Here is a 25,946-nt window from a genome sequence, read left to right on the forward strand (position 1 = left end):
GGCTGGAAGTATACATATTGAATATTGAATTTACAGTTCTGTATGCGCTCAGATACTATTTTGACGGGTTTCCTAAATACATAACAGATAGTATTTATGATATTCTTGATACCATACCAATTTGTGCTGTAGTCCTATTAGATCACAAAGGCTAAGCAGAATTGACTAAGGTCAGTGTCTTGGATGGGAGACCTCCAAGAAATACCCAGATGCTATTGGAAATAGTGTTTATGATCTAGTATGTGGCACTCTTCCTTCTGAATCAGTACAGATCCAATTTCTGAGTGTAATTTTATAGAGTTCCATGCTGCGTGAGGTTCTGTATTTTGGATAAAAGAAGCATGAAGGCACTTCGCCACAATGTATGTAATTTTGTGCCTCATTGGACAACAGGAGGCTGACACTGCAGAGAAGCTACGAATAGCAAAGAAAAACATAGAGATAATAAATGAGAAGTTGACTGTGGAACTGGAGGACACTGTTAAGAGGTTAAACTTTGCTGAAAGCAGAGGTCCACAACTTGAAGGAGCTGACAGCAAAAGCTGGAAATCAATTGTTGTAACAAGGTAGGAACTGAGAATGAAACAGGCAAAATGATTTGTTTTCTTTATTTTTAAATGAATGATATTTTCATGATCATAGTTCTCAGTTCCTTTTGTAAAGCATTTCTTACTGACCTCATAGCAATCATTGACGAATTTACTATATTACATATGTTCAATATACAAACTTCTAACCCAGATCCAGCAGACATGTAGCGTCCTCAGTCATGTGTCCATAAACCCTGTTAGTCTCTGCTGCTCCAGAAACTCTTTCTCCTGTTCTGAGAATGAACCCTCCCTTGCAGCTTGAAAATGCTGGATTGTTAAACTGAGGGGACTACCTTCCAGATTCTGCCCTGTACTATTACAGAATATCGTAACTGGGCTTTGAAGAATAATTTTGTGGTATTTGCTAAGCATGATAAGCAAGCTCCTTAGCATCCTACCATGAAGGCAAATTCCTCCATAATTGATCAAACAGCAGTCACCCAGAGAAGTGTTGAAAGGTCTATGACCTGAATTTCTCAGACTTTGACTTGTTAATAGCACTCTGGTGGTGATGGTGAATGGGAAGAGGTATAAAGAGAGGGGTTATGCTGCTTCAAAATTACACCATCACAAAATAACAAAACAATAGTCTGAGAGGAGGGAGGAGCCCCTTCCCCACACCAGGAGTATGATGGTAGATGAACCCCATGCATCCTACAAAGGATTGGAGTGGATAGAAGGTAATTTACACAGACCCTTCTGCCTACCTTTCCCAGATAATGTTTTCAGTAAACAGTTGGGCCTGGAGCCAGTCAATTCTTTTACCTGTAGTGGATGGGAAAGTGAAATTGCGGTGGCACAGACAGGGTGATGGGTACACCCTAAGTACCTGTTGGAGACCATACGTACATACTCAGTGTGACTAGCCTGTCCTGCTGCTTAGCTACATTCTCTTTTTAGCGCACACACGCACGCTTCTACTAGGGTCACCATCTTTGTTTTACAAAGGGTTCGTTTTTGCGATAGTCCTTTGGACTGTGTGTCGGGTTTGCAGGATGGGGAAAAAATATTTTCTGGACTAGGCATAGTATTTGCAGAATGGCCTTAATTCTCTTTCCTGTTTTCAGGATGTATGAAACTAAAATGAAAGAACTGGAAACTGATGTTGCCAAAAAAAATCAAAGCATTACTGATCTTAAACAGCTACTGCAAAAGGCAACAGAACGTGAACACAACATTGAAAAACACACACAAGACTTGAAGGAACAGGTGAGTAAAACGTAGCCTATCTATAATAATAAAAGGCAGATTTTTCTTCCCTTGTACACGTCCATAGGTTTTGTTGTTATAGTGTGTTTCATTATTTGCGTACCCTAACTATACATTTCCATACTTAAGCATGTTTGGATTTCTTTTACATTTAACCTTAATGGTGAATTTCCTTGGTTAATAAAGCTTAATATTGGGATAATCCCTATAATGTAATTTACCCTAAATTTCTGATATGAACTCTCAACTTTGTTTCCGATTTACTTATGTTAAAATGGAGTTAATCAGAGGTAGATTTTCCTCCACTATACACATCTAAACATTTATCACTGTAGTATTGTTCATAAGTGCTGAGCTGTAGGTATGGTTGTTTTAATATGCCTTAAAATTTCCTTCTAACTCATTCAATAGAAGCTATTTGTTGACTTTGACTTTCTGAGCATAGTGCAAGAACTGTCTCCTTATTCAGACTTTTGCTTTCATGGGTTGGTTCAGAGGGTGGACTCCCACACAGTATATGAGGAAGGCTTTCAGTTTGACATTTTATCATTTTACTTGTAACTGTTTAATGTTATATTCTGTATATGAAGCACCTAAAGATGCTTATAAGTGTATTTAATACATTGTCAAGTTTTTATTAATTTATATTTTTCAATCATATCTTTAAAAAAAAAAGTTGAGTCAAATTTTTGGCCCACGAGTCTTGACACAGAGTTCTTTTAAATGTCCCAGCGTAATTAGCCCCAGGACTGTATTTGCCAAGATTAGTCCCAGGCTTGTCTTGGTTTTAATGTGTATATGCCATTTCTCCAGCACTATGTGAGGAATCAAAAGTTTGTCAGAATGCATAGAGCTGTGACTTATTTTGAGTAATTTTTAAAGTTTAAGTGCTATTTTCTTCTTTGCTATAGTTTTTGAATACGTGTCAGTAATCTGAACACTGGGCTGGGGCAAAATCAGCAGAGATCTGTATGTAAACTTTGCAATTTTTTATCAACAATCTGGAGCAAGACACTTTGCAATTTATTTGTGTGTCTCAAATAACGTTTGCAGCTGTCCTTCATCAAACATAACTCTATACCAGCAGAACAGAAATTGTGGACGAGATTAAGAATAAACACTTTGGCAAGGCAACAATAGATTAAAATACCCAGTACAAAAAGCAAAAGTATATGAGATCATTGACTATTACAATTAATTTGAGGAGCATGTTCATTAAAATGTCCTAACTGGAATAAAACTATTCTAATTGAAATATAAACCACTGTATTCATAACATATCTAGCACAGAAAGACAAAGGCTTTATTTAGGAAATACTGATTTGAAAGTTTTGCTTAATTAAAATACTACCTCTAAACTCTCTCCCTGTTGACGATTTCATCCTTGAAAGATACCATCTGCGCAGAATTCTCGTTCTTGGGCCTTAGTTCATTGGGGAGAAACTGGCAAAATTCCCCAAGCTCTGCGTTGTTTTAACCTGATAGTAAGGTAGTGTGAGAGCTAGGCCCCACAGTGTACTAACTCACCACCTATTCCCATGTATAAATGCTTTCCTTTGAACATTCCATTCATACCCTGCTCCTGACAAAATGTTCCAGTGACTTCGGTCAAGAGTACACTGTGATGCAAAGGATAGAACACAAGACAGAGGCTATGCCTACACTTACAGAAATATATAGTACAGGTACTATACATGTAGCTGTACATCTGTGACATACCCTCAGGGTAAAATCTGGAACTGTGGGACCCTGTACCCCCTTAACTCTTCAGAGAGGACTGTCTCTTCCAATGCTATGCTAGTGACAAGCAGCAAACCCATCCAGGTGCTATCACTCAGCCAAAAATATGCAGAGACACACCCAGCTAAACTGCATGAGTGCTCACCAAGCCACTCATGAACTGTACACAGGGAAACATCAGCAAATTCCCCCCAGACGCAGCCTTGCACCCCAGAAATGTTACACTGCTCAAGACCCTCTTGAACAATGCAAGCTTATTAATTAGTTTGCCATTTTATCAAAGGATAGTGGACATGCTCTAGCCTTTATAATCTCAGCAGACACCCCCAAGCGCTTAGGACAAACTCACTGGTTAAGATTAAACATTAAAATAAGTTGATTCACTACAGAAAGATAGATTTTTAAATGATTGTGTTACGTAACCATCTCTGACCTTTATACTTAAGAAATAAAAAGTAAACACGCATTCTAAATCCTAAACTTTATCAGACTAAGCAAGGGTTGGTTGAATCAATCCGTTTCATCTCACCCACTAGGCACTATAAGCAGTTCACAGTTCTTAATACTGCTCAGCCTAGGACCAGTCTCCCCAGTTCAGTCTTTTTTTTCCCCAACATTCTTGTTGCCTTCAGAGGTCGGGGAGGAGAGAGAGGTGATCTTATGATACCACTGTCCCTTATTTTATATCCTCAGTTCATGGGCCGGATATATACTGTAGGAGTTCAAGCATGTAGGGTACTCTACTCACCTAATCCATACCTCCCTATCAATACTGCTATTTGTACCCATGCTAGTTGCATGTGCAGTGTCTGTACTCTACATGATGCTGTAAATGTAGACTTATCTTGAATCCAGAGAACTGAGTTCACGTCCTGTCTTTACCACTTACCTGCTGTGAGATTTTGAGCAAGTCACTTTCTATCTCCAAACTTCAGTTTGCCCCTCTGTAAAATTCGGATAATACAACTTGCCTTGCTTTGTAAAGCACCTTGAGATCTACAGACGAACAGCACTTTGAGAGTAAAGAATTGTTATTTATCCTGTCTGAAGGATCTCAAGAAAAGGAGAAACTCTTTGATGTATCTGTCTCTTTGGATCAGTGAGTGTATCCAGCACTCCTACTCTCTTGCAGGCTTCCCATGCCAAGAGAATCTTAGGGCTCACTCAAATAGTATAGTAGTCACCTCAATGAGCCTACTTCCCTCTGACCTGCCACCACTAGCGAGCCATGCCACACAGTCAGAGCTCTTGCTAGGGCCATATTGTGCAAGCCCCACGCTGCCACAGGAAGGTTCCATTCAGCTGCATCTAGCCTATCCAGGATCAAAGCTTGAAGGGAGTGCGTCCACTTTGTCCCAGCATTCTTGACTTCTCTGTATAGTCCCCTATTGGACTGATTATATTTGAACTGATAATTTCCCATTTATCTTCCATTGTTTTCAACTGACTACCATATTTTCAACTAATTAATTATTTGACTGCATTTATCTAGGTGATTTGCCAATTGTGCTGTTTGATATGACTGATTCTTTGAATGCCTTGTTTTAACTGATTGCTGCCCATATCCACTGCCAGCTCTACTTTGCTTTCTTCCATATTTGATAATGCTCAAAACTCCTTCTGACTCCTGACCACTTCCCTTCTCCCAAAACCTCTCAGAGAGAATAGTATGTGAGGATAAAGGACACTAATTCCTCAACTACTGACTATGGGCCTGATCCTACAACCTTTACTCATGAGTAATTTTTTCTAACAAAAATAAGGATCACATGATCAGGTCCTCTGCTTTTATTGCTTAAAAGATGTTAGTTATGATCACCTTCAAACAATACAAAACTTAATACTTTAAAATAGTGGAATTCATAGAGATTAAAATATTTTACCTTAATTTAATTTTTAAAATTTTTTTTTTACATAATCAGGTCCTTAGGGCCAAACTTCAAGGTATTTAGGCATCTAGAGATGCAGACAGACACCTAGTGGGACTTTCAAAAAGCACCTAAGGAGGTTAGGCCTAACTCACTTTGACACTTTTGTAAATCCCACTAGGTGTCCATCTGCATCTTTATGCATATAAATACCTTAGTATATCTGGCCCTTGATCTTTATCTAGATTACTATGTATTTTCTGTTCCTTCCTACAAGGCAGTTGAAGCACTAATCATATTTACTATAGTAGGCTTATAGATAAAACTTCAGATGCTTTATAGGAATTACCAGCATCTACAAAGGCGCATCTGAAAGTTTTTATATTGCAATTTATTTGTTTGTCCAATTAAAAGTTCAGTTTACCTTTTCTCTAAGATTAATACTACAGTTCTCTCTGCTACTAGGCTTCTGTTTTTCCTTTCTCTGTATTACTTTAGCTATGGTATTCTCAAGTTGAGTTGCTTTGAGTTAGTAAATGTAACTATAGGTATTGTTTTCAAATGTAAAATGTCCTCATTTTCCTTATACTTCTTTTAAACCTAAGATTGAGCTTCTCAAACACTTTCCTGAAGGTGCTAGCACAGAGCAAGGCCTTGCCAGAGAGCTTCAGCTTCTCAGGTAAAGTACCAAGAATTATCCCTAAAATATGAACCCCCGCTCCACTATGTACAGAAATGAGAATAAGACGTTCTTAGATATGAATACCCAGAGCAATTTTTACTCTTCACAATATTTCAAATTAATTGTCTTACAGATTAACCAGTAATCAACTGGAGAAGGAAAAAGCAAAACTAGCTCACCAGGTGGAGGCTTACCGACATCAAACAGGCACCAATGCAAGCGAAGGCTCTGCAGCCGGTAGCCATTTTCAGTATCCAAAGTATAAGGATTTTTCAGTAATTTGGGCTGGAGCTGCTCTCATTTACTACACTAGTGAGAGTTGGGAGTAATTCCGTAACAGTAAATTAGATTACACCAGTGTAAAACTAGTGTAAGTAAGAACACAATAAGGCCTTCAATTTTTGAGCACCTATGTAAAGCTGCAGGTACTCTGTTGTAAAAGAAATACTTGTGAAAAGCTAGATCCTTTACAAATATATTTTTATCTTCAGAAAAGGATATTTTATGGTAATTTTGTGATTATGTTAACAGCAGTTGCTGAAGAGAATACCTTTTCTTTTTGAAAACATGTACATAGTTTCCTGATGCACACATCAGGATTCTGTACACACTAGAAGCAGATAACTGTTGGACAACTATTGCAACACTGGTTTTGCATGTTTTCAGTGGTATATGTATTATACAACTGCTACCAGAAATCCTGTTTTAGGCTATCCACTAGCAAGTTTACAGCTACTTAGTACTACTTGTAACCACTAACAAGTGTCAGGACAGAGACTAAGAATGGGCGCGTAACAGTGGAACTATGGTATTAAATTAATTTTAAAAAGCACCTTTCATCTAAAGAACATTTACCATAGCTCCCCCTTCCTTACAGCTGCTGCCCTTCCTTCATGATTCACTCTGAGCCCTGTGGTATAATTAGAAATAGCTGGATTAAATTTTAAAACAATTAGGTATAGAAACTCAATAATGGTAAAATCTATTTAGTTTTGGAATAGTCTCAAGAGAAGTGGTAGGAGCACTGTGGATTGAAAATGCAGTGGAGTAAATGACATAATTGCTTTCTTCTGTATTTAACAGTCTAGCACTGCCAGCCACACTGGATTTAAAAAAAAAAAAAAAAACTTTCAGCAGAAACATTCAGCTGTCAGAGTGAAATTAACAACGTTGGTCTTTAAACTTACCAGGAACGAAGGTTAATAAGACCTAATTTTTAAAAAATGGGGCATATCAAACCTCTCAGAGCTATGTTTCAGGCAGACTCATTAGGATAGCAGCGCACTCAGTCAATCAAAACATTTACTTCACAACAAAGACTAGCCACTTAATATTTTTCATTGAGAGCTTATGTTGTGAAGTAGATGGAGCTACCAGAATAGTGTTGGGGATGACTTTTTGACATTGCAGGATTGGGTAACTGGGTTTAATGTTCTCCACCATGTATTGCTTATTAAATATAATAGTTATGAATAGGTTAAACATTTTAATTGATTTGCAGTATCTTGAATTTAGTAATCTAGTTTGTGCTTTTCATATGATTATTTTTTTTAGAGAAAGGCAGAATTGACAAGTTAATGGTAGATATAGTAGATCTCCAGACACAGCTGCAAGCCTCAGATCTGGAAAAACAGCAACTTACAGTGAGTAGTGTATGGATACCACCACGGTGATATTGTTCACTTATCTTATGAACTAATGGGTAGCTAGGAAACAAGATTACATCCACCCATGAGTTGAGGTCTTATATAACGGCCAGACTTATGACCTTTAAAGTACAAACTCTCCAAAAACAAGTTTATAGTACATCCCTACTTTATGGATTCATGCATGTAGTGCACGACAGATGGAAATTGGCATTGTTAAAAATACTGAAACACTCTACCAGCTTGTTGCACCCCGCCTCCCCCACACACTCCCCAAATGTTTCAGTAGCCAGTAACTGCCACTCCTTTGCCCCATCCACTTTTACAAAATGACTCAAACTGCAATCAGAATCTTCTTACATCTGCATGTTTAGTTCACAACTTTGATGGGGCCATCAAGAGAATGAAATAAAAAAGGGAGGAAGGGAAGTTCTGCTCTCTTTAAACTATTAAGGAGAAATCCAGAACAGAATGTACTGGGACCTTGAGACTCAGGCCCTAAAGCTAGGGTCAGAAGAATATGTTGTTTAGAATCACAGCACTGTGTTTCCCCAGAATCTCTTTCCTCTTATGACAGTATGTAATTATGCTGTACTGACTGTGTGATTAATTTAACAAAGCACTCCAGTCTCACTGTAAACATTTGTTTTGACATATGTTAGGTACTAAACTTTTTAACCTCGCTTCCTTTTTCATCTACCAAAGCACCTGACTTGCAGGTGCAATTAGGTACTAAGGTATATAAATGATAACCTGTACCTTTACATTCAGAGTGCACAAATCAAAGCGAGTTTTTAAAATTTCCCATGAAGGAAAAGGCACACAATTAATGTTGTCATTTAGTCCTTTTATATACACCTTGGCACAAAAACAGAATGTAGAATCTTGAATTGTAGTAAGTTGGTAATATTCAATTCTTTTATTAGGAAGAAATCAAACAACTGAAAAGAGAACTGGATAACTTTGACCCTTCCTTTTTTGAAGAAATTGAGGATCTGAAATACAACTACAATGAAGAAGTGAAAAAAAATATTATCTTGGAGGAGAAATTAAAGAAGCTTTCTGAACAGTTTGGTGTTAAAGTGGATATTCCAGCCAATGTGTCTATTGATTAAATCCATGTTAAGTATTTTAAGAACTAACACCTAAATTGAGTCAGTAGGCTGTTATATGTAATACCACTTATATGCAAGCCTGATTCTAATTTCTCACCATTGTGAATTAGGACCAGCTTCATTAAAGTTACAATAGTTTGACACCAGAGAGAGAGAAGCAGCAGACTTTTCAAAAAAGTTACTAAAATCTTGTCATTAGTGCTTCAGATCCAATAGATCTAGCAATCAATGTGAAAACTTGTCTTACCACTTCCCCACTTGTTTTGCATATTTTATGCTTTAGTTCAGAAATGACAGCAGGGGAGATCAAAGGATTTGAGCAATCCTGGGGTGAGGAAGCCCTTGACTTCAAAGCCAGACCTGCTGCATAACAGAAAGAATTGTAATACTTCAGCAAGGCAATGAACTTTTTTTGTACTTAGATGTAAAGCTAATTTAATTTATTTGAAAACTGTCAATATTTGTATAGATCTAGTGTTGGTGGATGTTTGGTACATGCAGAGCACAGATGTAAATAGAACCAAATTGTGAGAATACACAATTTGCATTGTCTATTTTTCTAAGTTAAGTATTTGAAACATTACATGCTGCTCTTGATAAAGTTATTTTCTAAACGGTTATGGACTATTTTTTCAAAATAATTAAAACGAGTTTACATTTTACTATTTATGCTAATTTATTAACAAAAAAACAGTGTGTCCCAAGAGACTGGATAATGTAAACAATTTCACTACTTGGTTTTCAAGCCCTAGTACACTACTGCAGCATGGCGGGGGGGAATACAAATAGTGTGGAATGTCTAAATAAAAAAAATTGTCACAATTTTAAACATTTTTTTAAAACGTAGGGCCTGATTATGGGTCTCAGTTACTGATTTAAATATGTGTTACTTCACTGATATCATAGAAAGCATTGGGCCCTAAGTCTGGAGCCTAAACCTGAGAATGTTTGAGTTGCAGTCTGACTTCAGAATAAAACTGCAGGCTGTAAAAATTCAGAAACTCTAAAAGTTAGTTGACTTTTCTGTTTGTTTTTAAAACCATCACTATCTGCTTCGCTATACAAGCCCCTGGAAGCAGCTACCATTAAAAACACTGTCCTCCTCTTAGCCCTAACAGCTTCAACATTTCAGGGTCTTTCAAAACCAAAACAGCAAATGTGCTGAAATCTAAGAGAGGGAGATCCATTTTGGATTTGCCTTTACTGCTCTTTTGCTTCATATTATTGATAATATTTATCCCAATCATGTGCATTGTAGCTACAGAGCTACCTATGCCACAATTATTTGCAAAAATATCCACTTGTATTGTAGGCAAAGCAGAAGGAGGTACAATCGTACATATGTGACAAGATTCTTTTTTCTCTTTAAACATCAAACTTTATATCTTTGAGTCTACTGAACCTTTGCCCATCCAGCTTTGAAAAATGGTTAAACAAACATTTTGGTTCAAAGTCACAGTCATATTTGGTCCCATTAACAGCAATGACAACTGGTTGAGAATTCAGATACGTCTCTGGAATTGGCCAGCACATACCAAGATGATGTCGATGGAGCTAAGAAGAGAGAAACAGGAGATCAGTGTAAACATCCTCATACATTTGACCACTTATGACAAATATCCATCACTGGTATCTCAACAGCTAGCTGCTTTGGTCACTGATGTCACATCACTTACAAAGCTCATAGTTATTGTACACGGTGTGTGAAACTTATGTCAAATTGCTTCTGGAAGTTTGCCATATACCACTTCAAAACTACTAACTTTCCTACAGCTGAAGTTAAACAACGTGTTTTAGATAGCAGCAGGAATTCAGACCAAGTGAAGAAAAGTAGGGGGAGGGGGATCTCAAAAAAAAAAATAGGTAGCTACAATTGCAACTGCTGTGATGAAAACTAGGACAGTGTTGTATTTTTTTAGCAGTCATTTTAATGTGATTTAGCAGGTGAATGTGAAAAGAAGCAGACTACATCGCTACGTAGTCCTCCACAAACCAGAGTTTGAAGACCATTCTTACAGAAACAATGCCAGCTCATTTTGATTATTATAAAGTGATCCCTTGTTTTATAAGGAACTGTTCTTCGAGTACTTGCATATGTCCATTCCAATACAGGTGTGCATGGCTTCAAGCCACTGACCCACAGAAAAAAATCCATTATGGGCCACACACAAATGAAAAGCAAATTAATTTAGGGTTGTTGGGGTTGTTTTTTGAGAGAGATTTTTTTTTTAAAAAAAAGCAAGCCTTAATTGTTAGGTGCTACCGCCACAGGACAAGATAATACCGTGGTCATCCTTTATTTTGTCTGTTTTCAATTAACTGTTCAAACTACTGGCATAATTTATTTAGGGTGGAAGCAGGAGTTTTATACACTATTACTGAATATTTGCTATTATGCTAAGACATTTGTGTGCTCTTATTGGCATCCACCTTAGAGACATTGAAGGGGGGTGGAACCTTTACTGAAAGTACAATGGAAAGCAATGTATAGGATAATGGCAGGTGGATTTACCTTCCTCAGCATAAATGACTAGAGCAGTTTGGAGGTTAATCTGCCTTGTAACAGTTAATAAATACCGTAAGTATTGTAAGGAGTCCAATACAGTTTGACAAACTACATCACACAGCAGTTACAAAAAGGTACAGCTGCTGGGCAAGAGAGCTATGTGTTCTGGCTACAACGAGAAGTGGTATGTGGAGTGCTGGAGCCCTCCTGCCCCTGGAAAGAAACTGGGTAAGAAGCTGTACTGGGAACAAAGATAGGTGACTAGTGCCTAACTCACAGTTTATGTTGAAAATTATCACAAACTGGGCTTGTGAGGAGCTGATCAAAGCTGTCAAGTGCTAATTTGAAACATGATCTCACAAAGTAGCTAAACTGATTCTCACCCAATTAGAAGCAGCAGTGCATATTGTGTTTTAATCCATTGTGCCTTTTACACTAGTAGTTTTGTCCTTGAAGTGTTTCTTCTGCACAAGTGTGGGGTTTTTTTGTTTTATGTTTTGAGGAGTGCAGATTCACTCATGACATTCTAAATGGTTACCTTGATTAAATGTCCATCATTACAGTGCCATACAATTCCTTCAATTTTACCCTCTGTGCAGCTTTCAAACCAAGATAATATATCACTGTGCTTCAGCATAGGTGGATTCTTTATTTCAAATGCTCCATGTGGTACAAGAAGATGGAGAGGGTGCTTCTTACTTCCTAATCCTTTATATAAAAAAAAAAAAAATTAACCTGTTAAATCATGTAGTCACTCAAGTCAAAATTTCCCTTATTTTTATTACTTATTACAGCCACATTAAGAATGCTGTCACAGAAGATTTCTGTCAGATACACAGGGCTGGCCTATAAAACACGTTGGGTGAAATCCAGACGCAGCTGAAATAAATGGAAATTTTTCCATTGACTTCTACAGAGACAGGATTTCATCCCTGCTTTTCAGCAACAGAAGTAGATTTCCTGTCCTGGGTGAAGTGGGATATTAATTTTTATTTTCATATTAGGGAGACATAACAAGTCTTCACAATCTTCTGATTCCACTGTAACTTCTTGCCCCATGCAATATTATGACATTACAAATGTAAGCCAACAGAAGTATAGAAGTATATATAGGCCATATCTCAGTTTAAAAAGTACAGCTTCTAGGAAATTAAATAATCACCTCTCCAGTTTGCATGGCAAGCTGCATCTAAAAAACAAAGGTTTTTTGTTTTTTTAAGAAAACTCGTGTGTAGATAGATATCTTTGATTTTTGCCATGACTCCAAATAGGTCCCATGACAGCACTACTACCTTATTAGAATCCAAAGGAACACCACCTTGACATGCTTACCACAGAAAAAAACTCTCTCAATTTCGCATCTAGTTCTTAAACTGTGATTTACCATTAATATACTACTGTGGTGAGATAGGCAAACAATAAGCTTTATATATTTAAGATCTACAGTTACCAAATGAATACTAAATTTAATTAAAACATACAAAGTGTCTCTTGCAAGCTACGAGATTTCTGCTTCAATATGCTCCAAAGAGCCACAAGTTAAGACTACTTGACACAATACTCCTGGAAGAATTCTGCACCACTGCACACATGCAGAATTCATGTCCCCCACAGATTCCCCCCTCCTACCCGCCCTGACAGAATATGCACATCTCCTGCAGAATGTTTCAATTACACCTTTCATCCACCAGGGAATGCTATGGTACCAGAAGAGAGGGCAGCTAGCTCACAAGCTGGAGCAGGGAGGGGTCAGAGGCTGCCTTTCTCACAGCATCCTGCCTGCAGGGCCACAGAATATGGTGGGGGATGGACAGAGTGGGGCACACAGGGCTGCTGGGGGGGATGTCACAGGAACTAGGAGGGTGATAGCATTGAGCCAGGGGCTCAATAGGAGCAGGGGGGGCTACAGGGCCACATGGGGACATGTGCAGATATGCCTGGCTGAATGGGGAGGTGCAGGGAACACTGGGATGGGCATATTTGCCTGACTGAATGGGAGAGATTAGGGTCAGCCGGGGTCTGCATGGGGGAGGCTCCCCAACATTCCTCCCCTCAGAAAAACAACCCTGTTCCATATTTCTCCCACCCACACCCAATGACTCTCCAGGTTCACTTGAATCATAGACTTTAAGGTCAGAAGGGACTATTATGATAGTCTATTCTGACCTCCTGCACAATGCAGGCCACAGAATCTCACCCACCCACTCTTCTAACAACCCCCTAACCTATGTCTGAGCTGCTGAAGTCCTCAAATGGTGGTTTAAAGACTTCAAGGTGCAGAGAATCCTCCAGCAAGTGACCTGTGCCCCACGCTGCAGAGGAAGGCGAAAACCCCCCAGGGCCTCTGCCAATCTGCCCTGGAGGAGAATTCCTTCCCAACCCCAAATATGGCGATCAGTTAAACCCTGAGCATGTGGGCAAGACTCACCAGCCAGACACCCAGGAAAGACTCCTCCTCTCTCCCTCAGCTGCTCCATTACCCCTAAGTCCCACAAGTCTTTCCACTGCTTCTGAGGAGTATGGGAAATGTGTTTCTGTATTGTAGTTTAAATGAATTATTATTCAAAGTTCTGTATTAATATGCTTAGCCAGGAATCTGTCAAAAAAACATTTGCTGAATCTTTTTTGTCGTCTGTATGGTTACAGACATAATTACTGGCAGCTATTTTGAAATAAATTACCAAAATAATTGAGACTAGCGGGATTATATTGTTATTTTGACAAATAAAATATGCAGAATTTTGCAGAACTTCAAAATATTGTGCGCAGAATGTTTAATTCTTTGGTGCTGAATTCCCCCAGGAAAACAACAAACTTCATGTGTCGTTACTGAAATGATAATAGGGATGGTGTAGTAGAACTATAGCATACTCTTCCTGCCATGCGAAGACAAAAGCTGTTATTCTGGGAATAAACTGTTACAAGTAAGCACATGTAACACTCCAAAGCCTATTTAACCTGCTCATTTTTAAACTGCGTTATAAAAGATTCAAGAATGATTTGAAGGATCAAAAGGAAGTAAGTTCCACTGTGCATGGGCCTTGTCTTTTTGCCTGTCAGTAAACTATCACACAGTGATGTTTTAAAATATTGATTTTATTAAAAGAATGTCATAACCCTGTTGTAGCTGAGATCAAAAATATTTCCAACATATTTTATAATATGAAGTCCTCCTTGGCATACATAAGTAATATTAGGAGCTCATAAAAATGCTACTGAAGAAAAAAGTTTTGCTTTTGGAACATAAAAAATTGCACCAAATAGCAGGTGTTTAAAAAAAAAAAGTCTTCAAAGAAGAGCACCAGCTTCTCCCCCCAAAGCCCTTCAGCACATAATTATAAATCGGAGGCGATCTATTTGTTCTATGTATATGCGCAGTGTATTTTTTAAAGCAAAGTATTTCCAATGAAGTGCAATTTAATATTTGTTTCGCAAGTGGTGTTGCACCACTCTTTGGTTCTGAGAAAAGAGGTCCGTTTAAATGGAAAACAAATGCATATGCCCCAGTCATTCATCCAACTTCACTGCAGCAGCAGTTTGCCTCAACCCAAAGGGAAATTTTTTTTGTGGATGCCTCTTATTAAAAGTTAGCAGCACATCACTGACTGGCTTTGGAAAGTGGAGCAAACATTGTCCCTGCAAGTTCAAGGTTATGTCTTCACTAAAAGAAAAAAAAAAATGTGTTTTTGCATTATGATAGCTATCTTGATGTAAAATCATAGTGAACACATAGCTCGGGTAGTTTTTACCTGAATATAACTAATTAAGGTCAACCCAGGTGGAAGGCACAGAGACTTAGCTACGCAGAGGTAACAAACTACAGTACTGTCTCAACTTAGCTAACCTGTAAAAATGCAGCTATTGACTGCAGTGAAGACATAGCTGTAGTCTTGCATGGAGGAGAAGAAAAGTATCTTAGCCCTGATCTACACTAGGCGGGGGGATCAATCTAAGTTACGCAACTTCAGCTACATGAACAACATAGCTGAAGTCGACATACTTAAATCAACTGACTGTGGTGTCTTCACCGCAGTGAGTCGACTGCTGGCACTCCCCTGTTGACTCTGCCTGCGCCTCTCGCAGTGCTAGAGTACAAGAGAGCACTCAGGGGTCGATTTATCGCATCTAGACTAGACACGATAAATCGATCCCCACTGGATCGATCGCAGCCTCCGATCCGGTGGGTAGTGAAGACATACCCTTAGTGGCAACCCTTTGGAATTACATGCAGCAGGTTGGGAGGGGAGAATGAGGTAGTTAAAAAGACTGTATGCATTATGTGGAAACTGCCAATCACTGAAGTATCTAAAAATATCTCTAAACTCCACCCTTTGGGCACTACTGTAGCTATCCCCTCATTTTCTTTTTTAAAGAGAGTTATACCGGGGACCCCTCAGGGAATCACGAGGTTATTACATAGAGGGGTCATGAGCTGTCAGCCTCCACCCCAAACACTGCTTCACCTCCAGCATTTATAATAGGATTAAATATTTTTTAAAAGTGTTTCTAATTTATAAAGGCGGGGGGGTCGCACTCAGAAGCTTGCTGTGTAAAAGGGGTCACCAGTACAAAAGTTTGAGAACCACTGGGTTATAATATGTTAATAAGCCATTTTGGCAACGTACAAGTTGCTTTTAATTCATGGAGCTTAGTGAAGTAATTCCAATCTCTTATTTTGCAAGTAAAAAATGACATACCTTTCACACTCAAAACACATTAAAATATTTAAGGTATTAATGAGTGTTAAACAACAACACATGCTATGCTTACCATATGGATTTGCATTAATATTAGTTCCAATAAGCTCCAGGGTTTGTTCCAAAAGGTCTGATAATGGCACGGAACTGATTTCCAAACGTCCAGGATCATCAGCATGGCACTTCAATATAAGGGCTATTTCTGCCTCATAATTAACAACAGATGAGTGCCAGCGATATTGTTTGCTATTTTTCTCCACTGGCACCCAACCTATGAGAAAACATTCCATTTTACTTCTTGTCAAGGCACATTAAAAGCTGTACATGCATTAGAAAGTAGCTATAAACTATAGCATTCTACTAATATGAAGAGCTACATACCTAATTATATTTTTACAAGGAAAATAAACTTATCCCAAGGACAAAGTTACATTGTACCTCAAAGAAATGTGTCAAAGGAATTTAACAGGAACAACTGTGTCTTTTGGCTCAAAGCTTTGCAAACCAGCGTGGCCAAATGCCACAGGAAAAAAATGTTTCTATGACAGCAGAACAAAGCACGACTGAACAGTGAGTAAATGACATGTTAGAAAGGAACTTTTGAGTATGGTGCTATGCAGTGTAGTTTTAGCCATATCAGTCCCAGGATATTGGAGAGGCAAGGTCGGTGAGGTAATATCTTTTATTGGACCAACTTCTGTTGGTGAGAGAGACAAGCTTTTGAGCCACTCAGAGCTTTTTTCAGGTCTGGGAAAGGTACTCCCAGTGTCACAGCAAAATTCAAGGTGGAACAGATTGTTTAGCATAAGCAGTTTGCACAAATTGTAAGGGATCATTCAAGGCAGAGTGGCCCGTTAACACCTCTGCGGTCACAGGACAAAGAGAGGGGGTTAGTGTTCTAATAAGCCATAAATCCAGCATCTCTGTTCAGTCCACATTTTTAGTGTCTAGCAGAGTAATGAATTTAAGCTCCCAGGCTTGTCTTTTGAAAGTGTTGTGCAGGTTTCCTTTGAGGATGAGGGATGGATAAGATCAGATATAGAGTGATCACTTCGTGAAAAGGGTTAATCCGCAGGTGTGAGATCATTAGAGCATGAAGGGATTGGTTTCACCCACACAATCGTTATTCAAGCAGTTAGTGCTCTGGATGAGGTACACCATATCTTGGGATAGGCATGTGTAGGATCAACGAATCTTGAAAGGTGTGGTGTGGGTGGTGTTGATCATTGTAGCAGTGGAGATGCGTCTTCAGGTTTTGCATCTGTTGTTCTGGCAGGGTCTGGTGCCACTGAGTCCTGTTCTGTGGGTATTTAACTCTGGGCCTAATGAAGCAGAGAAAAATCCCCTTTTCTTTAAGGCAGACTGTATGGTATATACCTGGAATGTGTCCGTTTTCATCGGGCAAAGGGTTTCCACTCGATTGCTGGATTTCCTTTGCTGGAATCCAGCATTCTGGGACAGGTCTGAAGTCTTCTTCAATATTCCAAATAAATTCTAAAAATAAAAATGTTAAATATTTATTTTGTGACAAAATTTTAGCTAATTCTATTATCTGACCTTCTTTCAAAGTAAACATTCAAATAATCTGACATAGGAAGAGTACCAGCATGAGGTCTAATCTTTTGTTGTTGTTTTTTGTTCAATTTTTGTTTTTTTAACTAATTTGGTCTACTAAGATATTTAGGCAAAGAATTTCCATTCCATTCCCACAATCCTGGACTTCTGGGGCTGCTCTCCTCTCTGCAGCTCACGGAGGGAGAGCAGCCTTTTAGCGCTGAACAGTCTGGCCAGAACACCTCTGTTCCTGCTTGCTGCCAGATTCTCTGCCACTGCAGCAGCAGACAGTAGCAGGTTCTTTTGCTCCTGCCCTTTCTACCTCTATTTTAACTTCTTTGCTCAGAATTCCTCCCCCTCCCTGAGTCAGTTAACCCTTTGGGAGTAAAACTCTCCCTGAACCACCACTGCATTGTCTCCCTGCTTGTTCCTCCAATTAGTGCTCTATATCTGAGGCAGCCTCCTGAGAAACAGGCAGCGACTTGTGCCCCGCTTGCACTCAGCCTTCCATCTCTAACTCTGTTAGGTCCTGGTGCTACAAGCTGGATAGGGAGGTGGGGTCCCTACTGACCAAGGCAACCATGACTCCAGAGAGGAAAAAACAGGCAAGGAACCTCAGTGCAGAACAGCGAGAGGGTCCAAAAGCAAGGTGGACCCTGACCACTCGACTCATGGGTTAAGTCCCAGGGGCCAGCCACGGATGTCTAACTGCAGTGTACACATATCCGCTGACAATGAGTTCCTTCTCCGAGGAACAATGGGACTGAGTGGGAAGGATTGTGAGACAGATCTTTCGAGAGGGTCTTCAGGTCTTAAGGAAGGAAGCCACAAAAGACCTCACCAAAGCCACAGCAGAGTTTCTGCACTCCCAAAGCACATTCAAAAGGCTTTAAAAAAAATCTAAAAAAGCAAAAAAGGGAAAGAAAAAGCAATAAAAAAAAAATCCAGAAGTTATGAGTCCTCTGATTCCTCTTCCTCCCCCACTGAGGAAGATGAGCTTTCTGACTCTGAAACCTAAGCATGCTCCTGTGAGTAAGCTTCAGAGTAAATTTCTCCCCGCAAAATCCTCATATATGGCTGCAATACCCTTTCGCTCCTCCCTTCGAGGAAGTGATTAGGGATGAACAGAACAAGCCTGATAAAGGAAAGCATATTCACAACATCGACCTCAGACTCTACAACATTCAAGAACCCAAGGGCTCTATTACTGATACACCAGAAGTTGATGCCAGTGTAGCGTCCCTCACCAAGGATATGATTATTTCCTCAGAAGGGGAGTTCAAGCCTAAGGAACCCACGGATAGAAAAATGAAGGCCACCCTTAAAATGGACTTTGAAGCTTCCTCCACCACTCTTCAAGTGCCCCTGGTGGCCATCTGCTTTGCAAGAGCATCTTTTTCCTGGTTGTAAGATCTCAAGGCCTTTAAGGACAGAGATAACCTTGACTTTTACTCCACTTAAAAGAACTCTTCCTAGAAACAGTGTTTGTAACTGATGCTTCAGTGGATGCAATGAGGTCCTCAAGCCCAAGCTGTGACTTCCAGCTTAGTAGCCAGGTGCCACCTATGGCTCCAACCGTAAGCATGTCTTACGCTGAAGCCAAGTTTACAGTCTCCCTCCTTTTTTGAGAAAAGCTGGATACAGTGGTTGCCAACAATGTGGCTAAATCCAAATATTCTCTCCCTTCCCCACTAAGTGCTCACAGAAAAGAAGAGACTGGCATTCAGAAAGAAGTGCAACTTTCTCTCCTCTTCCTCACAGAGAGTCAACAAATTCCCCAAAGGAAACAGAGGAATTGGGGACTGGGGTGTGTAGGAGCAGGATTTTATATTTTTACTATGAGAATTAATGTATGTCTTGATTTCATCCTGCTAGCCCTCCCCATTTGAATAGCAGAAAGGAATGACCCTCTGGGACTATGAGATTCTGTTTTCCCATATGCATTACAAGTAGGACCTGTTATAAAGTTTAGTTAATAAGAGACAGGATTTTGTATTGTGTCTATGTTAATTAGATTAAAGGAATGTTGAAGGCCTGAGCACAATGTAAACTGTTTTTGACCACAAGATTTAGTCTTAGTAACGATAAACATCAACTGGTAAGACTGTGTGCATGGTGTGTGAGACTGAAAAGCATATGCTAACTGTTGTATTTGCGTTTATTGTTTATATGCTTTTCAATCTCACACACACACACACACACACACACCATGCACACAGTCTTACCAGTTGATGTTTACAGTTACCAGTCCAGAGTCTGGATCAATCTAGTGATCCAGCCAGATTGGTCGCAGAGGGGAGCAGGGTTCTGTCGGTCACGATCCGATGCTCCTGGAGTGTGGCAAGATGAACCCAAAGTCTCATGGCCAAGCACCCTGTTCTTATAGTCTTTTTTTCTCTGTTGAAGTCTATGGATTTTGCTGTGTCAGTTTCTGACCGGTTACTCCTTGATTGGTGTTAACATTTCAAAACACCTTTGAGAGGGTCATCCTGTCGTGGTTTTGATTTAATCAATTGTCTTTAGGGGTGTCAGCCTTCCCCTCAGGGTCGTCAATCTGCCCTTCCTTCATTATAGATCATTCTTTTCTGCTATTCAAATGGGGAGGGCTAGCAGGATGAAATCAAGACATACATTAATTCTTATAGTGCAAATATAAAATCCTGCTCCTACGGGGGGAAGGGGGGAGAGAAACAGTTCAGAGTGACCTCAGCCTCCCTGAAATCCACTTTATGACAAAGATCTCATATGTCTTTACCCAGAGCTGAAGCCAGGGGAGAGAATTTCTCATTTTGTAAAGAAATGGTGTCAAATATAAAGGGAAGGGTAAACCCCTTTGAAATCCCTCCTGGCCAGGGGAAAGCTCCTCTCACCTGTAAAGGGTTAAGAAGCTAAAGGTAACCTCGCTGGCACCTGACCAAAATGACCAATGAGGAGACAAGATACTTTCAAAAGCTGGGAGGAGGGAAAGAAACAAAGGGTCTGTGTCTGTCTGTATGCTGGGCCTTTGCCAGGGATAGACCAGGAATGGAGTCTTAGAACTTTTAGTAAGTAATCTAGCTAGGTATGTGTTAGATTATGATTTCTTTAAATGGCTGAGAAAAGAATTGTGCTGAATAGAATAACTATTTCTGTCTGTGTATCTTTTTTGTAACTTAAGGTTTTGCCTAGAGGGGTTCTCTATGTTTTTGAATCTAATTACCCTGTAAGATATCTACCATCCTGGTTTTACAGGGGGGATTTCTTTATTTCTATTTACTTCTATTTTTTATTAAAGGTCTTCTTGTAAAAAACTGAATGCTTTTTCATTGTTCTCAGATCCAAGGGTTTGGGTCTGTGGTCACCTATGCAAATTGGTGAGGCTTTTTATCCAACATTTCCCAGGAAAGGGGGGGTGCAAGTGTTGGGAGGATTGTTCATTGTTCTTAAGATCCAAGGGTCTGGGTCTGTAGTCACCTAGGCAAATTGGTGAGGCTTTTTACCAAACCTTGTCCAGGAAGTGGGGTGCAGGGTTTTGGGAAGTATTTTGGGGGGAAAGACGCGTCCAAACAGCTCTTCCCCAGTAACCAGTATTAGTTTGGTGGTGGTAGCGGCCAGTCCAAGGACAACGGGTGGAATATTTTGTACCTTGGGGAAGTTTTGACCTAAGCTGGTAAAGATAAGCTTAGGAGGGTTTTTCATGCAGGTCCCCACATCTGTACCCTAGAGTTCAGAGTGGGGGAGGAACCTTGACATGGTGGCATAGTGGTGGGATTAACCTGAAATCATTTTGAGATCCAGTTGAGATTTTTTGAACTAGAAATACAGATTTTAAAAAGGAAATTTTTTTTTCCTTTGGAAAGGAAGTCCAGAAAGCAGCTGAAACTGAAAGCTGAAACTGTGGCCAAGCAGACACAAAAGGGGATTATCTTTGTGAATTGCAGGTTTTCTTTGCCTGGAGGAGGGTACTTAACTCCTGCAGGGAAATTCACAGTCTTCCAACCCAGAGTTTTTTTTTTCTTTCTTCCTAAAAGTAAATAGGGTGTGTGTGTGTTCTACCCATTTGCTTTTTCTTTGGGCTGGGTAAGCAGGTTTCCAAGTCGTTGGAGGTTTTTTGCTTTAATTTGGGCCCAGAGCAGAGACAAGGGAATTGTCTTTTCCTGTAGGCTGACAATCACTATCAGAGAATAGGTATTCTATTCCAGCACAGCAAAATTTTACAGCCAAGTTTTGTTTGTTTATTTCTAAACCTCGGGTGTAAAGTTAGTTAAAAACAGAGAGGTTAGAATGACCAAATCCTCAGCTCGACTACAGCTGGAATTAGCCAAATTTCAGGCTGAGGAAAAACAAAGGGAACATGAAAGACAGATAGAACTCATGCGGCTGGAGAAGGAGGTACAGGAGGCTGCCCACAAGAGGCAAATGGAGGCAAGGAAGCATGTGGAGGAGGAGAAGGAAAAAGAGAGGAAGCATGTGGAGGAGGTGGAGAGGATAAAGGCCCAGCAGAATATACCAACAAACCCTAGCAATCCTTCTCCAGGTACCACTTCCCATCCCAGAAAGTTCCCCACCTACAAGGCAGGCGATGATACTGAGGCCTTCCTAGAAAACTTCGAAAGGGCCTCCCTTGGGTACAACATCTCTACTGACCAATACATGGTACAGCTGAGGCCGCAGCTCAGTGGACCCTTAGCTGAGGTGGCAGCTGAAATGCCTAAAGAACACATGAACAAGTATGAACTGTTTAAATCCAAGGCGAGAGTCAGAATGGGGATAACACCCGAGCAGTCTCGTCGGAGGTTCAGAGCCCTAAGGTGGAAACCAGACATGTCATTTACCCGACATGCCTACCACATTGTGAAACATTGGGATGCCTGGATATCAGGAGCAAGTGTTGAATCTTCAGTAAATTTGCCCTTCCTAATGCAAATGGAACAATTCTTAGAGGGTGTTCCTGAGGAAATAGAAAGATACATCCTAGATGGGAAACCCAAAACTGTAATCGAGGCAGGAGAGATTGGAGCCAGATGGGTGGAGGTGGCAGAGAAGAAGAAAACTGGTCGCAGTTGGAGCGGAGACCAGAAGGGACCACCCCAGACCACACCCTATTACCGGGGGCCACCCAAAGCCCCACCTACCTCCCAAAGAACCCTCCAGACCCCTTATTGTCCCACCACCCCATTCTCCAGCAACCCTCCTCGCCCCAGTGACCCGTCAGCTGGACGATGTTTTAAATGTAACGAGCTGGGGCATGTAAAGGCCAACTGCCCCAAGAACCCCAACAGATTACAGTTCATTGCACCAGAATCACACCAGAGGTCCACAGGCCCAGATACCTCCCAGATACCCTTGGAGCGGAGGAAAACTGTGAGTGTGGGCAGGAAGAAGGTCACCGCGTGGAGGGACACTGGAGCACAAGTGTCAGCTATCCATGCTTCCTTAGTGGACCCCAATTTAATCAACCCAGAGATCCAAGTGACGATTCAACCCTTCAAGTCCAACTCTTTCAATTTGCCTACAGCCAAGTTGCCTGTCCAGTACAAGGGCTGGTCAGGAATGTGGACTTTTGCAGTCTATGATGATTATCCCATCCCCATGCTGTTGGGGGAAGACTTGGCCAATCATGTGAAGCAGGCCAAGAGGGTGGGAACGGTCACCCACAGCCAGGCTAAACAAGCCGTGAGGCCTAGCTCTGTTCCAGAAACTTCTATCAGGACCCAGTCAGAGGTGATGGACCCGGACCCCAGGCCAATGTCTGCAACAGCAGTAGTGGATCCAGTCCCAGAGACCCAGACGGAACCAGTCCCAGAACCGGAACCAGCCGAACAACCAACACCAGACCCAGTGTCAGCACTGAATCCAGTACTTGCAACCTCAACACCAGAGGGCCCCACTGACCCTGAACTGGCAGCAGCCGATAACCCTACACAAGAGGCTCAGCCAGAGACTGAATCCCAACATAGAGTCTCAGCGGAGAGCAGTTCACAGTCAACAGAAACAGCTCCATCCCCTATATCGCTTCCAGAGGGACCAAGCCTAGGTCCACAATCCAATGAGGGACTGATGTCTCCAGCATCAAGGGAACAGTTCCAGACCGAACAGGAAGCAGATGAAAGCCTCCAGAGAGCTTGGACGGCGGCACGGAGCAACCCACCGCCTCTCAGCTCTTCTAATCGATCCAGGTTTGTTGTAGAAAGAGGACTTTTATACAAGGAAACACTTTCTGGTGGACACCAGGAAGACTGGCATCCTCAGAGACAGTTGGTAGTTCCAACTAAATACCGGGCCAAGCTCTTGAGCTTAGCCCACGATCACCCTAGTGGCCATGCTGGGGTGAACAGGACCAAAGACCGTTTGGGGGGGTCATTCCACTGGGAGGGAAGGGGCAAGGATGTTTCTACCTATGTCCAGTCTTGTGAGGTGTGCCAAAGAGTGGGAAAACCCCAAGACCAGGTCAAAGCCCCTCTCCAGCCACTCCCCATCATTGAAGATCCATTTCAGCGGGTAGCTGTGGATATTCTGGGCCCTTTTCCAAAAAAGACACCCAGAGGAAAGCAGTACATACTGACTTTCATGGATTTTGCCACCCGATGGCCGGAAGCAGTAGCTCTAAGCAACACCAGGGCTAAAAGTGTGTGCCAGGCACTAGCAGACATTTTTGCCAGGGTAGGTTGGCCCTCCGACATCCTCACAGATGCAGGGACTAATTTCCTGGCAGGAACTATGAAAAACCTTTGGGAAGCTCATGGGGTAAATCACTTGGTTGCCACTCCTTACCACCATCAAACAAATGGCATGGTGGAGAAGTTTAATGGAACTTTGGGGGCCATGATACGTAAATTCGTAAATGAGCACTCCAATGATTGGGACCTAGTGTTGCAGCAGTTGCTCTTTGCCTACAGAGCTGTACCACATCCCAGTTTAGGGTTTTCCCCATTTGAACTTGTATATGGCCGTGAGGTTAAGGGGCCATTGCAGTTGGTGAAGCAGCAATGGGAGGGATTTACACCTTCTCCAGGAACTAACATTCTGGACTTTGTAACCAACCTACAAAACACCCTTCGAATCTCTTTAGCCCTTGCTAGAGAAAACTTAAAGGATGCTCAAAAAGAGCAAAAAGCCTGGTATGATAAACATGCCAGAGAGCGTTCCTTCAAAGTAGGAGACCAGGTCATGGTCTTAAAGGCGCTCCAGGCCCATAAAATGGAAGCATCGTGGGAAGGGCCATTCATGGTCCAGGAGCGCCTGGGAGCTGTTAATTATCTCATAGCATTCCCCACCTCCAGCCGAAAGCCTAAGGTGTACCATATTAATTCTCTAAAGCCCTTTTATTCCAGAGAATTAAAGGTTTGTCAGTTTACAGCCCAGGGAGGAGACGACGCTGAGTGGTCTAAAGGTGTCTACTATGAAGGGAAATGTGCTGGTGGTGTGGAAGAGGTGAACCTCTCCATGACCCTTGGGCGTATGCAGCGACAGCAGATCCAGGAGCTGTGCACTAGCTACGCGCCAACGTTCTCAGCCACCCCAGGACTGACTGAACGGGCATACCACTCCATTGACACAGGTAATGCTCACCCAATTAGGGTCCAACCTTACCGGGTGTCTCCTCAAGCTAAAACTGCTATAGAACGGGAGATCCAGGATATGTTACAGATGGGTGTAATCCGCCCCTCTGAAAGTGCATGGGCATCTCCAGTGGTTCTAGTTCCCAAACCAGATGGGGAAATACGTTTTTGCGTGGACTACCGTAAGCTAAATGCTGTAACTCGCCCAGACAACTATCCAATGCCCCGCACAGATGAACTATTGGAGAAACTGGGACGGGCCCAGTTCATCTCTACCTTGGACTTAACCAAGGGGTACTGGCAGGTACCGCTAGATGAATCTGCCAAGGAAAGGTCAGCCTTCATCACACATCTCGGGCTGTATGAATTTAACGTACTCCCTTTCGGGCTGCGAAATGCACCCGCCACTTTCCAAAGACTTGTAGATGGTCTCCTAGCAGGATTAGGAGAATATGCAGTCGCCTACCTTGACGACGTGGCCATATTTTCGGATTCCTGGGCAGACCACCTGGAACATCTACAAAAAGTCCTTGAGCGCATAAGGGAGGCAGGACTAACTGTTAAGGCTAAGAAGTGTCAAATAGGCCTAAACAGAGTAACTTACCTTGGACACCAGGTGGGTCAAGGAACTATCAGCCCCCTACAGGCCAAAGTGGATGCTATCCAAAAGTGGCCTGTCCCAAAGTCAAAGAAACAGGTTCAATCCTTCTTAGGCTTGGCCGGTTATTACAGACGATTTGTACCGCACTACAGCCAAATCGCTGCCCCACTGACAGACCTAACCAAAAAGAAACAGCC

General features: G+C 41.3%; 2 protein-coding genes across 4 annotated transcripts in view; one reads left to right on the top strand and one right to left on the bottom strand.

The window, feature by feature from the left end:
* The window catches only part of CEP290 (centrosomal protein 290), a 106,480-nt gene extending 97,012 nt beyond the window's left edge, over positions 1 to 9,468 (top strand). Inside the window, exons 48-53 of the mRNA XM_077832587.1 lie at positions 394 to 566; positions 1,658 to 1,799; positions 6,013 to 6,086; positions 6,223 to 6,326; positions 7,644 to 7,732; positions 8,662 to 9,468. Of these exons, the coding sequence (XP_077688713.1) occupies positions 394 to 566; positions 1,658 to 1,799; positions 6,013 to 6,086; positions 6,223 to 6,326; positions 7,644 to 7,732; positions 8,662 to 8,850 (771 nt within the window). The 3' untranslated portion in view covers positions 8,851 to 9,468. The remainder of the gene's footprint in view (positions 1 to 393; positions 567 to 1,657; positions 1,800 to 6,012; positions 6,087 to 6,222; positions 6,327 to 7,643; positions 7,733 to 8,661) is intronic.
* RLIG1 (RNA 5'-phosphate and 3'-OH ligase 1) overlaps positions 8,626 to 25,946 on the bottom strand; it is a 30,481-nt gene continuing 13,160 nt past the window's right edge. For all 3 annotated transcript variants that reach the window (XM_077832570.1, XM_077832561.1, XM_077832577.1), the window contains exons 4-7: positions 17,431 to 17,547; positions 16,127 to 16,324; positions 11,895 to 12,064; positions 8,626 to 10,404 (exon numbers count right to left, since the gene is read on the bottom strand). In XM_077832570.1, the coding sequence (XP_077688696.1) occupies positions 10,216 to 10,404; positions 11,895 to 12,064; positions 16,127 to 16,324; positions 17,431 to 17,547 (674 nt within the window). In that variant the 3' untranslated portion in view covers positions 8,626 to 10,215. The remainder of the gene's footprint in view (positions 10,405 to 11,894; positions 12,065 to 16,126; positions 16,325 to 17,430; positions 17,548 to 25,946) is intronic.

The sequence above is a fragment of the Eretmochelys imbricata genome, chromosome 1, assembly GCF_965152235.1.
Source record: "Eretmochelys imbricata isolate rEreImb1 chromosome 1, rEreImb1.hap1, whole genome shotgun sequence".
In the NCBI taxonomy this organism is placed as follows: Eukaryota; Metazoa; Chordata; order Testudines; family Cheloniidae; genus Eretmochelys; species Eretmochelys imbricata.